The sequence below is a fragment of the Cetorhinus maximus genome, chromosome 6 (genome assembly GCF_964194155.1).
Source record: "Cetorhinus maximus chromosome 6, sCetMax3.hap1.1, whole genome shotgun sequence".
NCBI lineage: Eukaryota > Metazoa > Chordata > Chondrichthyes > Lamniformes > Cetorhinidae > Cetorhinus > Cetorhinus maximus.
In genome coordinates, this window is record NC_135884.1 from 70,629,509 (window position 1) to 70,647,288 (window position 17,780).

At 47.8% G+C, this 17,780-nt stretch overlaps 1 protein-coding gene across 1 annotated transcript in view; it reads right to left on the minus strand.

Annotated features, from left to right (window-relative positions):
* dock3 (dedicator of cytokinesis 3) overlaps positions 1–17,780 on the minus strand; it is a 1,472,428-nt gene that overhangs the window by 348,324 nt on the left and 1,106,324 nt on the right. Inside the window, exon 18 of the mRNA XM_078543841.1 lies at positions 16,211–16,382. Within this exon, the coding sequence (XP_078399967.1) occupies positions 16,211–16,382 (172 nt within the window). The remainder of the gene's footprint in view (positions 1–16,210; positions 16,383–17,780) is intronic.

The following is a 17,780-nucleotide window of genomic DNA, read 5'->3' on the forward strand; positions in this document are numbered from 1 at the left end:
TCAGCCCCAGCCAAGAGGACACCTCATCCATTGAAGAGCTGGAAATAAGCAGCCTGGGAGACTCATCACAGTGTTTACACGCACCCTCCATCAGTGCAGAGGCACACCTCGGTGGGACCTAGATCTAGAGCCGGTTCACAATCTGGTGGTCACCGCACGGACACATCCACAACAGAAGGAGGCAGTTTCAGCCGAGATCCCCTGCACTCGGAGGACTGCTGGGGAAGAGACATCTGTGAGGTCTGAGTCAGATGACGAGGCTCTGGATTCGGCCTTCCAACTCATCGTCGAGAGTAAGCAGAAGGCGGGGGAACATCACGCAGAGCTGTTGAAAGCCCTGAACAGGGTGGCACATGAGTTGGAGGAGTGTGTCCGCTTGCTATCTGATGAAGTGGTGCCCAGATGTACACGTATGGAGGTCTCCATGCAGAAGATGGCGGGAGCCATGGAGACCCTGGTCCAGCAGAACGTGGGGATGTGCGCAGATCTGCACTCCATTGTGTAACCCATGGGTGAGTTCCTGCAATGGCAATGCAAAAAGCAAATGGGGCACCTCAACGTCCCTCCAGGTGCTCTTTCCCCTCAAGGAATCAGCTGTGGCCCTTGGGCACCTGAAGAGAGGAGGAGCTGCAGCTAGACAGCCCAGGGTCATCCACCCTCAGAGGTTGTCCCCTCCCTCCGAGTCCCCTTTCCCTGTGACCCCCTCAAACCTGACCTCTGTCACCACAGAGGGAGCAGCTGGCCCACAGGAGGACAGCCAAAACAAGCCGGGGCTCTCAAAGCCTTGGCTCTCCAGGGGACCCATGCCAAAGTCATCAGAGGCAACAGGGCCAACTGTTGTACAGTCTTCTCCACCCCTCCTGCGAATGTCAGGGCAGCACCTAGAAGTGGTAGGCTTAGAAAAGCTAAGAATTCCTGATCACAACTGGTTGCACTGGTGAACACATTTTGTCACTTTATAAACTGAAAATATATTCACTTTCACTGGTAAATATGTAATGGAGTTTTCCAGTTTCATTTACAGGCTTCACGAGTCCTCCCACTGCATCCCCCTCCACTAGAGGTTCAGCTGTATGCAGCCAGATGACAAGTGATTCTGGAGGGATAAGTGTGTGTGTGGGGCAGGGCCTTTTGGAGCCTAGTGCAAGCACTCTCCCACACATGCGGAGCCTTCCTCCATCACAAACGTCTCAATGACCTGAGCATTTTCAATGCTGCCTGCTGGGGTGCTCTTTCAGTTGTCCATCTGAGCTAACCAGCATCTCCACCCACCCACTGATCACACTTCCATGCAGCACCTGCGCCCGCCAAATATGAGGCTCCTCTCACTTTCAAAAAACATGGTTGTAGTAATGTTTCTTCTCAGCTCCTCCATCATTGCCCATCCCCCAGTCACCCACGTCCTTTTCCTCCATCACTGTTGATGCCCCTGGCATCACCTTCCACCTCCCCACCGTCACCTACCAACCAGAGCTCTTTTCTTTCCAGGATGTCCAGGTGAATGTGCATATTCCCGACCTTCCCGAGAATCCCAACCCCATCCACAATGACCTACCCAACCTCCTCCTTTCCACCCCCAGGGTCCGTGTCTGCCTCCAGTCCCCACCAACCACACTTGCCGTCCTTTCTACTGCTACCATCACATCCTCAACCTCCCACCCTGCTGTCTCACTCTGCCCCCTCTCATACTCATCAATCCTTCCTACCACATCCGCCCTCAGTTTGCTCCCCAGGAGACAGTCATTGACTCCACAGACTCCCCCCTTGAAAGTTTGCCTGGACTTGCCCCCCCCGACCTTATTCCCTCCTCCACCCTTACTCCCTCCTCCTCCTGGACTTTTTCATTCCCCTGGATTCCTTCTCCCTTCCAAGCTCCTTCCTCCCTCTGGACTCTTTCACCCCTTGGAACTCCTTTCTCCCCCCAAAGTCCTTACCCCCTCTAAACTCCTTCCTTCCCTCAGGCTCCTTCCAACCCCACACTCCTTCCTCCCACCAGACTCCTTCCCCCCGCCAGACTCCTTCTCCCCTCCGAACTCCTTATCCCCCTGGACCTCTCCTCCTCCTGGGCCCAATCCCTCTTCCAAACTCCTTCCCCCCTTTAAACTCCTTCTCTTACACCTTCCTTCCCCCTTATACCTACTGCCCCAGTTGCTGAATTCTTGCCCGTCATACCATTCTTTCCCCCCCGTACTTTCTCCCCCTAACCTCACCCCCGATACCTTTGTTCCCCCCTCCCCCATACATCATCTTCTTCCAGTCAAACCTAGACTTTCTTCTCCCAGGTGCCCCAATACACCTTCTCCCACTCACAACTGGACCTTTTTCCCCACCCCCAATGATTATCTCTCGCAGCCCATGGCCAAGAACATCAGGTCCCGAAGCAGACCTCAGACATCAACGGAGGCCTCCCACTTCCCGTGAGCTGCTTTGCAGCACAGCCATATCCATGAGAATCCACCCAGCATGTGGTGCACGTGTTCTTCCAGGGTCCGGTAGCTGTAGAGCTTCAGCATCTTTTGCTCCTCGGATGTCCGTGATGTGAGCAAGGCCCTAACGGTAAGTCCTGGCTTCTATACATCACACTTGTCAAGACATGTTCTGGACTGGCATGTTTCCCTCCTGATGCGGGGGTTAAATTTGATGTGGGGGAATGATTCCAGCAAGCAGGCGAGATGATGAGATGTGTCATGACAGCAGATCACAGCCCCTACGGACATACTGAACTTTTTAAGAAAGACATGAGGTTTTTTTAAAAAGACCTACAAGCAAAAGCTGGCTGAGAATGTAAAGTAACCACTTTCTGGAAAATTCCTACGTGGATTATACTTAACCGACTAGTCCAGAGAGGACATGGAATGTTGCACCTAAAAAATGGTGTCAACACCTACTTCAGACAGAGACACTTAAAATGCAAAAGACTGTGGCTGCGGGAACAATGGAGACTGTTTATTACATCTCAGCAGAAACCAGCACCTGTTGAGTTATATCTCAGAATGCGGAAATGGTTTGAGTTGAAAGAAAGCAGATTCTGGGCGAAAGGCATGTTTGTTTTTCCCTTCCAGGAATACACAAGGAAATGGGTTAAAAGCCAGCTGCCAACCCAATCTGTGTGTTCTAGTTCTGGTGTGCTCATGTGTGCTGTGAAGGTCACAGCAGAAGGACATTAACTAGACATCCCTGCAGTTTGCAGGTAAAGGTTTATCTCTCTCTCTCTCTCTGGCTAGAGGCAAGTTAGCAAAGCCACAGTCAAAAATGAAACAGGATAACTCCTTCAGCGAACTTGCAGAACCAAGTGCCTCCAAACCAACTGCTCAACTGCCAAAGTCAGTTCTACCAGAGTCACCCAACTTAACAGCCACAATGTTTCAGCATCTATTCCTCGCCAACAAACCAAAGACTGATTCGCACATCTTTTTTAACATTTATTTTTGGACTTAACTTCTCATTTTAAATCTGTGTGCATGTGTGTTGCATTTTTATTATTTTTTCTCAGGTTTTCAGTAACTAATAAACCCCTTCCTTGATTCAAAAAAGCCTGGTTAAATTGTCTCCTTCTAAAACATAAATACATTTGGACTAGGAAAAGGTATTCACGAGGGAAGGATCCCTTGTTGTGACCAACCGAGGGGGTTGAATAAAGAAGGGAGCCAGTTCATTCCTTCTCACCCAGGAGCTTTACAAAATTAGGGTCCCGTTCGGGAAGTTAACAATTTGGGGTATCTCATCTGGGATCATAACAAATTGGAGGACATTGCCCAGGGACCAGTTGTAACAGTTGCAAATGCATTGATATTAGGTTCCTAATGTCTAGCAACAGGAAAGGTGGCCCACCATTGATGGGTCGAGCGGATGATCGCAAACTTTTTCATGACGGGGTGAAATCGATTTTTGGCCTTCTCGCCATATTGTCCGCTCACACCCATGACGCCCGATGCCAACGGGGTTGGAAAATTCTAGCCCTTGTCTACTTTAAACAAAATGTTTTCAGATCCAACCAACAACTTGGGGATCTGGCCAAAGATTATAACACTCCAATTAATAGTCACCCTCACCAAACACACTGTAACCATCAGTTGAATACATGCTATTACAGTCACTCATAGGTCTGTTCCTTCCCCCATTGAGAATGCTGTCCTATGATGAGAGTTTGAATAAACTGGGTCTATACTCTCTGGAATTTAGAAGAATGAGAGGTGATCTTATTGAAACATATAAGATTTTGAAGGGGCTTGATAGGGTAGACACTGAGAGGCTGTTTTCCCAGTTGGAGAATCTAGAACATGGGGTCATAGGCTCAGGATAAGGGATCAATGATTTGGGACTGAGATGAGGAGAAATTTTTTCACTCAAAGGGTTGTGAATCTTTGGAATTCTCTGCATCAAAGGGTTGTGGATGCTCTATTGTTGAAAATATTTAAGGCTGAGACAGACAGATGTTTCACCTCTCAGGGAATCAAGGGATATGGGGAGTGGACAAGAAAGTAGAGGATATTGCATGGCAGAGCAGGCTTGAGGTGCCTTGTGGTCTACTCCTGCTCCTATTTCTTAATTTCTGCATAGAAACTGGTGGAGCTGTCATTTTAGCAAGGCCCTCACAAGCTCCAAAGCCCAGAGATCATTGGCTAAGAGCATCTCAGCAGCCAGAGCAAGGATCTGAGGAGCTGAAGCCATAGGAGTTACACCAAGTAAAGGCAATAAGAAAAGGAAGAGTAAAGCTTTATAATTGCAGAAGTGGATGGATTAGAAAAAGTTTTGTCATGAAATTTCTGTTGTTGAGATTAATCACATACATTATTACACCATTTTTCTGCCTTGCTCATTTTTGATTGCTGGGTGGCAAATCGCCTTTTATCTTACTTGATGATGAATGAGAAGGCATTAATTTACGGAGACCAAAATGGGAATGAGCAAGGAGTGGTTGGTTGTTTACAGGGCTGCTTTGTATCAGTGACATTGGGGGTGGGAAAAGTAGGAAGGCAGGAAGAGGTCATTTAGCCCCTGGAGCCTGTTCCACCATTGAATGAGATCACTGCTGATCTGCAACCTAAGTCTATGAGCCAGGCTTTCCTCATATCCCTTAAAACCATTGATTAACAAAAATCTATCAATTTCAGACTTAAAATTAACAATTGATCTAGCAACAATTGCCGTTTGTGGAAGAGTTCCAAACTTCTACCGTCCTGTGTGTGTCTTAATTACACTCGTTATAGGTATGGATCTAATTTTTACACTATGCTGCCTAGTCCTAATCTCCCCAACTAGCGATCATAGTTTCTCTCTATTTACCTTATCTTTTCTCATAAATATCTTGAAAACAAATCATTTTTTCCCAAATTTCAGGGAATACACTACCTTGTGCAATCTCTTCTAATTTAATCCTTGGAGTCCAGGTATCATTCTGATAAATCTATGCTGCATTCCCTCCAAGACCAATATATCCTTGCTAAGGTGTGGCATCCAAAACTTCTCACAATACTCCAGATGTGGTCTAATCAGAGATTTGTTACAGCTGAAGCATGACTACTACTCGCTTGTATTCTTATCCTCTAGATATTAACCTTTTTGATTATTTTCTGGACCTGTTCATGACATTTTAATAATCTATGCACTATGCAAGTCTCTTTGGACCTTCACTGTTTCCAGTTTTTGACTATATTGAATTGAACTTTCATTTTTAGGTTTAAAATGGATGACCTTACATTTATCTACATTGAAATCTATTTTGCTCAACTTTTGCCCATTTACTTAATCCATTATTATCACTTTGTAATTTTTGCTTCCATCTACAGTACTCATAATACTGCCTATCTTTGTGTCATTTGCAAATCTGAATATGTGACTTTCTATCCTATCATCAACGTCATTAATAAATATGATTAAGAACTGAGGTTGTAGTTCAAATCCTTGCTGAGTGCTACTAAGCACATTCTTCCAATTCGAGCACCTGCCCATTATCCCTACTCTCTATCTCCTGCCACTCAGCCACTTTCCTAACCAGGTCAATAATTTGCCTTCAGTTCCATGAGCTTTAACTTTAACTAACAGCCATATATAAGGGAATTTATCAAATGCTTTCTGGAAGTCCATATGAATAACATCCAGAGACATTCCCCTATCCAGTACTTCAAGTTTTTCAGCCCTGACCCACACTTTAAAGGTTCATGCTGGCTCTCTGATTATCTGAAAACTTTCAAAGTATTTAGTCACTCTATCCATCGCATCCTTAATTATAAGGTGGCAGGGGGGGGGAAGTTGTGGCAAGAGTGGCTATTATATGTGTTTCCGAGATCAGTCCACTATTGCAATCTATGTAAACCGTGTATTAATAACGTTATCCCTGGGGGCAATGCAAGTAGCTGGTGCTGCCTTGCTTGCATCACCTCTCTCCTCCTCCATTAAATCATCTACAAAGAATCTGTACCTTGTTCAGGTTTAAATCTCGCTGCTGTGCAATGCTTTTCAGAACACAGTGCACCATTGCCATTTTGCACATCCTGGCTAGTGCATCCTGAAGGGCACCTCAGGATCTTTGCAGGTACTTGAAGAGTATATTCAGCATGCCTATATTCATTGCAATGCTTTTTGGCTTCATTGGTCAGCTTTCTGACAGGTGTCATCAGCTAAGTTTGAAGTGGGTACCCCTTGTCTCCTTGCAGCCGCTTATTATGTATGCTTTCACGTGCAAAAACGTCAGGGAGCTTGGACTGTCGCAGTATGAAAGCATCATGGCAGCTCCCCAGCAATTTACACACACTTGCAGGAGTACCTTTTTAAAAAATTCATTCACGGGATGTGGGCTTCACTGGCTGGGCCAGCATTTATTACCCATCCCACTTGCCCTTGGGAAGGTGGTGGTGAGCTGCTTTCTTGAACCGCTGCAGTCCATGTGGTATAGGTACACCCACAGTGCTTTTAAGAAGGGAGTTTCAAGATTTTGACCCAGCGAGTGAAGGAACAGTGATATATTTCCAAGTCAGGATAGTGAGTGACTTGGAGGGGAACTTCCAAGTGGTGGTGTTCCTATTTATCTGCTGCTCTTGTCCTTCTAGGTGATAGTGGTCATGGGTTTGGAAGGCGCTGTCCAAGAGCCTTGGTAAATTCCTACAGTGCATCTTGTGGATGGTACACACTGCTGCTACTGTGCGTTGGTGGTGGAGGGAGTGAATGTTTGTGGATGTGGTGCCAATCAAGCAGACTGTTTTGTTCTGGACGGTGTCCAGCTTCTTCAGTGTTGTAGGAGCTGCACTCAACCAGGCAAGTGGGGAGTATTCCATCACATTCCTGACTTGTGCCTTGTAGATGGAGGACAGGTTTTGGGGAGTCAGCAGGCGAGTTACTCGTTGGACGATTCCTAGCCTCTGACCTGCTCTTGTAGCCACAGTATTTATATGGCTTCAGTTCAGTTTCTGGTCAATGGTAACCCCCAGGATGTTGATAGTGGGGGATTCAGTGACGGTCATGCCATTGAACATCAAGGAGCGATGGTTGGATTCTCTCTTGTTGGAGATGGTCATTGCCTGACACTTGTGTGGCACGAATGTTACTTGCCACTTGTCAGCCCAGGCCTGGGTGTTGTCCAGGTCTTGCTGCATTTGGACATGGACTGCTTCAGTATCTGGTGCTGAACTTTGTGCAATCATCAGCGAACATCCTCATTTCTGACCTTATGATGTCAGAAAGGTCATTGATGAATCAGCTGAAGATGGTTGGGCTGAGGACACTACCTTGAGAAACTCCTGCAGTGATGTCCTGGAGCTGAGATGACTGACCTCCAACAACCACAACCATCTTCCTTTGTGCTAGGTATGACTCCAACTAGTGGAGAGTTTTCTCCCTGATTCCCATTGACTCCAGTTTTGCTAGGGCTCCTTGATGCCATACTCGGTCAAATGCTGCCTTGTTGTCAAGGGCAGTTACTCTCGCCTCACCTCAGGAGTTCAGCTCTTTTATCCATGTTTGAACCAAGGTTATAATGAAGTCAGGAGCTGAATGGCCATGGCAGAACCCAGACTGGGCATCAGTGAACAGGTTATTGCTAAGCAAGTGCCGCTTGATAGCAGTGTTGATGACCCCTTCCATTACTTTACTGATGATTGAGAGTAGACTGATGGGGCGGTAATTGGTCGGGTTGCATTTGTCCTGCTTTTTGTGTACAGGACACACCTGGGAAATTTTCCACATAGCCGGATAGATGTCAGTGTTGTAGCTGCACTGGAACAGCTTGGCTAGAGGCGCGGCAAGTTCTGGAGCACAAGTCTTCAGTACTTTTGCCAGAATGTTGTCAGGGCCCAGAGCCTTTGCAGTATCCAGTGCCTTCAGCCGTTTCTTGATATCATGCGGAGTGAATCGAATTGGCTGAAGACTGGCATCTGTGATGCTGGGGACCTATGGAGGAGGCCGAGCTGGATCATCCACTCGGCACTTCTGGCTGAATTTGTTGTGAATACTTCAGCCTTATCTTTTGCACTGCTGTGCTGGGCTTCTTCATCATTGGGGATAGGGATATTTGTAGAGCCACCTCCTCCAGTAAGTTGTTTAATTGTCCACCACCATTCACGACTGGATGTGGCAGGACTGCAGAGCTTAGACCTGATCCATTGGTTGTGGGATGGCTTAGCTCTGTCTATCACTTGCTGCTTATGCTGTTTGTCGTGCAAGTAGTCCTGTTTTATAGCTTTGCCAGGTTGACACCTCATTTTTAGGTAGACCTGGTGCTGCTCCTGGCATGCCCTCCTGCATTCTTCATTGAACCAGGGTTGATCCCCTGGCTTGATAGTAATGGTAGAGTGGGGTATATGCCGGGCCATGAGGTTACAGATTCTGTTCAAGTACAATTTTGCTGCTGCTGATGGCCCACAGTGCCTCATGGATGCCCAGTCTTGAGTTGCTAGATCCTTTCGAAAGCTATCCCATTTAGCACAGTGGTAGTGCCACATACACGATGAAGGGTATCCTCAATGTGAAGGAGGGACTTCGTCTCCACAATGACTGTGCGATGGTCACTCCTACCAATATTGTCATGGACAGATGTACCTGCGGCAGGCAGGTTGGTGAGGATGAGGTCAAGTATGTTTTCACTATTGTTGGTTCCCTCACCACCTGCCGCAGACCCAGTCTAGCAGCTACGTCATTTAGGACTCGGCCAGCTCGGTCAGTCGTCGTGCTACCGAGCCACTCTTGGTGATGGACATTGAAGCCCCACATCCAGAGTACATTCTGTGCTCTTGCCACCCTCAGTGCTTCCTCCAAGTGATGTTCAACATGGAGGAGCACTGGTTCATCAGCTGAGGGAGGGAGGTACGTGGTAATCAGGAGGAGGTTTCCTTGTCCATGTTTGTCCTGATGCCATGAGACTTCATGGGGTCTGGGGTCGATGTTGAGGACTCCCAGGGCAACTCCCTCCCAACTGTATACCACTGTGCCGCCACCTCTGCTGGGTCTGTCCTGCTGGTGGGACAGGACATAGCCAGGTATGGTGATGGTGGCGTCTGGGACATTATCTGTAAGGTATGATTCCGTGAGGATGACTATGTCAGGCTGTTGCTTGACTAGTCTGTGAGACAGCTCCCCCAATTTTGACACTAGCCCCCAGATGTTAGTAAGGAGGACTTTGCAGGGTCGACAGGGCTGCGATTGCCATTGTCGTTTCTGGTGCCTTGGTCGATCCCGGTGGTCCGTCTGGTTTCATTCCTTTTTTGTACCTTTGTAGTGGTTTGTTACAACTGAGTGGCTTGCTAGGCCATTTCAGAGGGCATTTAAGAGTCGATCACAATGCTGTGGGTCTGGAGTCACATGTAGGCCAGGCCAGGTAAGGACGACAGATTTCCTTCTCTAAAGGACATTAGTGAACCAGATGGGTTTTGTTGTTACAGTGGTTAAGTGGAAGCCCTTGCAGTTCACAAATACTCCTGATTAATCTGGGGGTGTGCAGATTGCCATGTTTGTATAGTCAATGCTATCCTGCACCAGTGGGAAGCCAGCCAGAGCTGCAATTCTAAATGCTTGCTCGTTCTGACTGACATTGTCACAGGCAAAGTTCACGATTGCTGGCACTGGCCTTCCTTACACATTTTTGGGCTGCCAACTGCGAGATCCTGGATATATCTCCAGTAGACCCCTGGAAGGTTTTAGAGACAAAACTTTGAGTGCAGTGGTAACTTTGACAGCTACTGATAACATGTGGCCACCATGGCTAGCAGGGGGCAGGTCTTCTTCCAGAAGTCTACAGATGTGTGTAACCAACTGACATGATAACCTGAGCATCCCGACAAACTGTTCTGACATGTCAAGGAACTTGGTCTCTGATTGTACACCTATGTCGCGGGTAGTGCCTCATGCAACATGCTCTGTTGCTCTCCTGTCAAAAGCAGGCTGCCGCTGTTGCAGCTTTGCTGGTCCGGTTGTTCCTTATCTGAGGTTCAATCTAAGACAGCCAAGGCATAACCCATTGTAATGTAATTCAGAAAACTTCCAAAGTGGAAAGTAAATGCTTAGCAAAAAGACTGTGAACAAATCCTTTCCCATTAGCAAGTAAGATGGTGACTGTGAGTACTGACTATTTCCTTGAGTTTTAATCAGACCCCTCAGTTGCCATTGTGTTCTAGCCTTGCTTTCACTGATGAGTTTTAGAAAGCCTAATAAATATGTAGATGCAACGGTAAATTTAAAAGTGTATTGAAATATCGCTCCAATTAGAGCATTTATTAACAGGCAAGCACAACTGTCCTGGACAGGTTGTGTGCAAGCAGCCTAACATGCTTTAGTTAAACGTGGGAGTTGATAGGTTTGAATTGGCTTCCCTCATATTTTGGTTGGACATGCCATCCCACCCGTACTCGCATGCTTCTTCAGGACAAAATTTCCACCTTAATGGCTGAAAGATGCTACTCTCTTGTTGTACAAAAAGTCTACCCTGCAATGTACAATTGCTTACTGTTCAGCCCCAGGGTGAAATTGTCCCAGATTTTCACAAATGCGGTAGTGGGCGGGAGAAAGCACGTTTTACCCACTAGCAACAATGGCAGGTTTTCACACCGTATTGTCCCATTCCCGGCGCATCCCACCTCATCAATAATGCATTCATGGAAAACACGCCAGATCGATGGTGGGCTGGCCTCCAATTCGCCCACCCTGCTGTCACCTCAGGCCTTTGGTAATCTGGACGCCAAATTTAAAGGGTGCCCATGCACTCAGCTAGCACTCTCTAAAGGATCAGGAGCTGCTGCAAAGTCATGGCTGCCAAGTGAGAAAACATGCTGCTCCCAGATTTAGTGACGTCTCCCTACTGGATGCAGTGGTGGCCTGCTGTGAAGTCCTCTACCCAGCTCTGGGCGAAGAACAGTAAGCAAAGCCATCAATCCAGAATGGAAGGCGGTGGCAGCGGTGGTCAGTGCGATCGCCCTGCAAAAGAGGACAGCCACCCAGTGTCTAAAGAGGATGAGTGATCTCCTCCATTCCGCCAGGATAAGTCACTCTTCTCATCTCTCTCAACTCACACACTCACAAACCCATCACTCATCCACAGGGATCTCACTCACTGCCAGTTCAAGGGACATCACCATTCACTCTATCACACACGCCTTTATCTGCCTTGCAGATCGTGTCCTCATCCTGTCCATGGCACCATTCCACCCACACATGCCAGATATTCTTCTCATCTGGTTTGGCAGGCATCCTGCTTACACCCTCTCCATCTGTCTTCATGCAGGTCAAGCTGGCACAGAACAAAAGGGAGAAGACACAGAACGATGGAAGAATGTCCAACATTAAGGTCCTCACAGTCAGCAGCAGGGACTTCGCAGGTATCTGGCACTCAGAGGACTGCTGGAGGCCAGAAATCTGCTGAGTCTGACTCAGATGATGAGCCTCTGGACTTGGTCATACCTCAATTGCTGGAGCTTCAAAGGCAAGCTCAGGAACATCAGGAAGGGATGTCCGCCGCACTCCCCTGATTGCAAAGCATGATGGAGGAGTCCGTTCGCCTTCAGTCTGATATGATAGCGTTGGCATGCCAACGCACCAAGGTCAACACTGGTAGGATGGTGGCCGCCATGGAGGCCTTGATCCAGGACATCGGTCCTGCACTGCTACTCAGGCTGGAGGCCATTACTGACGCCATAGTAGACCTCCAACAGTGTCAAATCAAGAGGGGTGTGGAGGAGCTCAATCTCACTCCTGCTTCCCCTTCTCCTCAAGGAGTCAGCCAAGGGCCCTTGGGCACCCAAAGGGAGGGGGATCAGCACACCCCAGGGCCATCCACCCAGGTGACGCCAGGAGCACCCAGTCCATCCGAATCCCCTTTTCCTTTGACCCCAGCAGCTCCAGCTCCACAAGCTGAGGAGGTAGACCCCGCAAGCAGGCCAGGGCCCTCCAGATCACAGCCCTCCAGAGAATGCCCGCCAAGGTCATCACAGACAGGGCGTCACAGTCAGCAGGCTGCCTCCGCTTCCACTGTGGATGTTGGGGGCACACCAAGATGTAGCGGCAAGATTAGGAAGGTTGAGAAGATGTAGTTGCACAGACTGGGCATGGGTGTTAATCACTTGTACTTAATGTTCACTATTATAAATAAACTCCAAAGAATGTCTCCTTGCCTCAGGCTCTTTGTTACGATGAGCAGTGTTTGCATCACTCAGATGTGAAACCTTGGTTCCTGCATAAGATAAAGGCAGCTGTCTCAATCCAGGGCCTCTTCCCTGTGCAGTGTGTAACCTTCAGACACAAGTGATGGTCCAGCTTCACAATCACTAGTCACATTAGTGATGCCTCCAACTTGGTGCTTGTCATTGCTGCCAGAATGTCATGGGCAGACGTCACAGAGTTCCATTATGCACTCTGTGTGCTCTCAGCACCTTTTAGGTGTGGCTGGCCACCCCCATCTCTTCAAGCGGTGATGCTGTGCTCCTGAAGGGTGCAGATGCTGAGGGCTGACAAAAGATCAGGTGCATTTAAAGTTTCACGGCTGCATCTCCATGATATGACTCTGATCACAGAACATAAGCGAGCTGCCCTCAGCCAGACAGGAGTCAGACATTAACAGAGGCAAAGTGAAGATCTATGAAGTATCCTCACTGCATGTCGTCATCATCATCCTGGATCTAGCGACTATTAGGGCCTCCGCTACATCTCCATGACATGAGCCTGAGTACTGAGGTATGTGCGCTGGCATCAGCTACACAGGAATCAAACGTTCACAGGCGCAAGGTGAGGATGTCAAGACTGTCCTCACTGCATCTCGTCATCATCCTTCAGGAATCTTGCGGCTATGAGGCACTCCTGAGTGCGCCAGCCTCATCTGGCCAGTGCAATAGCCACATTGCCGGCATCCTCGCCTTCGAGGACCTCATCACCCCTTTGACGTCGTCCTTATCGGAGGATATATCCTGCTCCTCCTCAGCCGGGTCCTCCCAGCCTTGCAGCGCCAGGTTATGGACCGGGCAGCAAGCGGTGATGATGCGCGACACCCTCTGGGAACTGTATTGCTGTGCTCCATTGGACTTGTCGAGGCACTGGAACCTCATTTTCAAAATGCCTATCGTTTATTCCACCAATGTCCAGCATGAGCCTTGTTATACCATCGCTCTGGTGCAGTCTGAGGCCGTTGCACAGGCATAATCAGCCAAGTCCTCTGTGGGTAGCATTTGTCTCCAAGGAGCCAACCCTGCAACCCCTCTGGACCCCTGAATCTGGGATCTGTGACCTGCTAAGGAGGTAAGAGTCATGGACGGTCCCTGGGAATCATGCGCAGACCTGCAGGATACATTTGCAGTGGTCGTATACCAGTTCAACATTCAGTGAGTGGAAGCCCTTGCAGTTGACATAGTTGACTGCTTGTTGCCATGGAGATTTAAGTGCCACGTGAGTGCAGTCGATGGCACCCTGCACCTGTGGAAAACCAGAGATCTGCGTAAATCCCAGTGCTCTTGCTTCCTAGTTTACCTAATCCCAGGTGAAATGCACAAAGTTCTGTGCTTTTGTGAAGATGGCGTCTGTGACCTCCTGGATACACTTGTGCGTGGAGGCTTGTGAGATTCCGCACAGGTCACCTGTGGAGCCCTGGAAGTTACTGGCGTAAAAACTGAGCGCCACAGTCACTCTCAAGGCCACTGGCAGTGGATGCCCTCCAGTTCCCTGTAGCGCCAAATCCTGCAGCAGGTGACCTATATGGCTGAGCAGTTCCCTAGACATGCACATCTTTGGCGACACTGATTCTTGGTCTTCTGCAGGAGTGACAGACGCCGTCTATAGACCCTGGGGCTAGTGAGGTGCCTACAAGGAACAGTTTGCTGTGGATCTTCAGCTGTGTGTGCAGTAGGCCCTGCCGCCCCTTCATCTTGAGGGAGGTATTCCTCCCTTTGTCGAGCCAAGCGCCTCCGCCGCTCTGTTCTTCTTCTCTGCTCCCTGTAAGCCATGAGACATACCAGTAAATCACCAGGCTCCACGATCCTGATGTTCTCCTCCTGCAGGATCAATGAGAGAGACGTGTGGGTTAGCATAAGTGTACTAAGAATCTCTCTTGGATAAGACTGAAGGCCCCTTCACACATGCAGGAGTGTGCTGGCCACCATTTAGATGCCAGTGTGTAGTGCACTCATTGGCTGTCTGAAAGTCCACCCACCTCCACCCCACTCCAGTTGACTGACTGATGGCAGCTTCAGCCACTGGACTGCGTGCTGTGCTCTCAGCTCAGGCATTCATCTAATCTAAAATGCAAGGCTGCACTGTTAGCTTGACCCATAATGGATAACAGTCCAAACCTTGATGAAGACATTGCAAGGGGCTGTGAGCGCCTCCACCAGTGACTGCGCCATGGCCACCTTTCGCAATGGGACTGCATAACCTAGTTCACTAATTGCTCTGCTGCCCCCTAAAATGCACATTAATTTGCAGTCTGCACCTGAGGGGTGACAGGTTCTGGAGTATTTGGTGGCACTTTCATGCTTTTGCATTGCTTGAGTGGGCATAAAAGCTTCAGAGGCCCAATTCCAAGCATGTCAATGGAGCTGCAGCTGAATGGTCTCAGCTGCAGAAGAATGCTCACTTTTGACAATCTTATCCAAGTGCGTGGTCGCTTCCCTCATCCCCCTCCCTTGCCACACCCCCCACCCCCGGCATGTGCTTGAGTATTTCCTTCAGTCTGTGCTGCCTTGCACCCCCCCACCACCCCAGTCCAAGCCCCTTCCCCCCACCCTTAGCCTGACCCACACTGCAGCCCTTGCCCTGGCACCGCACTGAAAGCCAACCGGGAAAAAGCAACTTGCATGTGCCCCCTGCAAATGTGCAGTGTCTCTTCTTTGATGTCCTATGGGTAATGCTCGCGAGCATTGTGCAAGGTTGTGTGCACTCACCTCTGAGTTCCCATCCAAGTTCAGGTGCACACCTTTTAAAGGCAGTTGTGAAGCAAGCTATTCTGAAGTCACACTGACGTGGGTGGGAGGATGATTCCAGTGAGCAGGATTTATAATTAGATGCAAATGTATTAAAATGACGTTCCCAACTTGCAGTGGCAGGAAACAAGGCCTGCTATTGACAGGTTGGGCGGACGATCGCACACTGCTTTCATGATGGCATGAAACTAATTTTTGGCCTTCTTGCCATATTGATCCCCTCCTCTCCTGCTTGCCTTGACGCCTGGTGCCAACAGGACTGGAAAATTCCAACCCCAGTCTCAAAAGGATCATCAAATTATAAGATTTTAACATGTAATATTGAAAGACCGTCACAGTACACCCCTCTAGATCAGGAAGTGCTTAAATGTCTATCAATATCCTGACAGTAGCACCAAGAAGGAGGCAGCCGAGTCTAACACCCTGGGAAACAATGTGCACTTTACTAAACCAGGACCAGCACTCTCCACTGATCTTAAACCAATGTTTGGGCAACGTTTTTTTCAAATGGGCTTTTTATTTAGATACACCTTTTATCCATAAAAATGCTCCATTAATTGTGGTTGAATGTTGGTTGTACTATATTTAAGTTCTCTTTTTTATAACATTTCAGACCTTATAACTACCCACTACAGACAGAAGAATGATGATCAAAACCAATGGCACTCCTGGAAGAGATAAGGCAGCTTCTGTGCTTCTCTGCCCAGCAAACAAGGACTTCCCTCCCCGCAAGTGCACTGTTAACATATACGGTGTAAGAAAGAAGTAGTAGCTAGACCAGCATTGAAAACTCTGGAAGATAGCACAAAATAGTTCAATATTACCATTCTGGGTCAGTTTAGTAGATGAGAGTAAGGTCGAGATCCAAAAGAACTCCTTGGTACTTCGCTGAAATATGAGACTGGATGGGATGTTGGGGCAGCCGTTGAAGTCCTCTTTACAGCAGGGGAGGCCCAGGTACAGACCATGGTTACTGAAAGTGCTGTTTTCATCACACTGTAAAATAAAACTCCAGGTTAATTTGATTCTGTCTCTCATTTACCTAAATCACACATCTTGCCATCGTCCCCCTCACCCTTCACTTCTGTAGCTTCCTCCTTTTGCCGAAAGAGCACAAGGTGATCTACTCAGCAGCTTCCAGTATCCCACTCAGTTGATGGAAGGACAATTAGCAGCAAAGGACAAGAGCTGCAATGAACAGTTTTAAAAAAAAGAACCTAATTGATTGACCTTGATATGTGCTGCTAAAGTGGAATGAAACTGGCTATCCTTTTAAAGTCACAGCTCAACAAAAAGCAGTCAGATTGGCTTTTACCACAAGGAAGCTGGAATACAGCGGGGAGGAAGTGTTGTACAGATTGTGATTAGACACCATCTGGAGTATTGTACTCAGTTTTGGGTACTACCTTGGTAAGAGTACATTGGCCTTAGACAGGCGTATTGCACAGATTCACAAGATTGATGCAGATGTGTGCAGATTCCTGGGGGCTTAAGGGGTTTAATTTATGTATACAGGTTCCCTTATATTCCCTTTAGTTTAGAAGATTGAGGAGTGATCTGATTGAGGTGGTTAAAATGTTAGAAGAATTGAACATCTAGAGAAACTATTTCTTCTGATGGGAAATCAAGAATAAGAATTAGACCTAGGCCATTTGGGAGAAAAATCAGGAAAGTCACACTCAGTACAAGCATGAGGAGATTGGATATTATCCTCTAACATCACATTATGTGTGAGGGATTAAGACCTGATGCTGTATATTTTTGTAAAATATATACAGGTATCCTCATGCCTATTTCTAAAATTTTAAAAACTGAACAAGGATCCTTAAAATGGCTGAATCTATGTATGTCTGTGATCCCCGAACAAAAGAAGCTACCAAGCAGTATCAGGCAACACATCGTTATTTCTGGGGAGCTACTAACAACCCCTGTGGGCTGCACAGGCCAAATTCAAAGAGAGCTATACAAAGTCCACCCGCTGGCCAACAGGAGTATGCTTGTCTGCTAAGACAAAATGCTCTGCAACCTTCCTTTCAATTTTTAATGGTTGAGATATTTAACAATCTCAGGGATCCAGATGAGGGATACACATTGTCAAAGACAGTGTGGAGAGGTGAGAGTCATGTGACATGGGCCTCTGGCTTGTGGAACTAGTAATATTGCCTTGCTGAACTGCAAAGTTCAGTCTGCTGTTCACCATCTAACTGGCAGCCTAACAGAAAAGGGGCTCCTCCAAGGTTGACCATGTGGTCCCCATCTACACTGCTTCTGCTGGAACTTCTATACCATCACCTACAAGATTGATTCATCTTTGCATGCCTAGCTCATCGTGTGAAGTCAACATCACTGGAAAAGTGAATTCTATGACATCAGTTTTCTGCCCAACCAACCCAT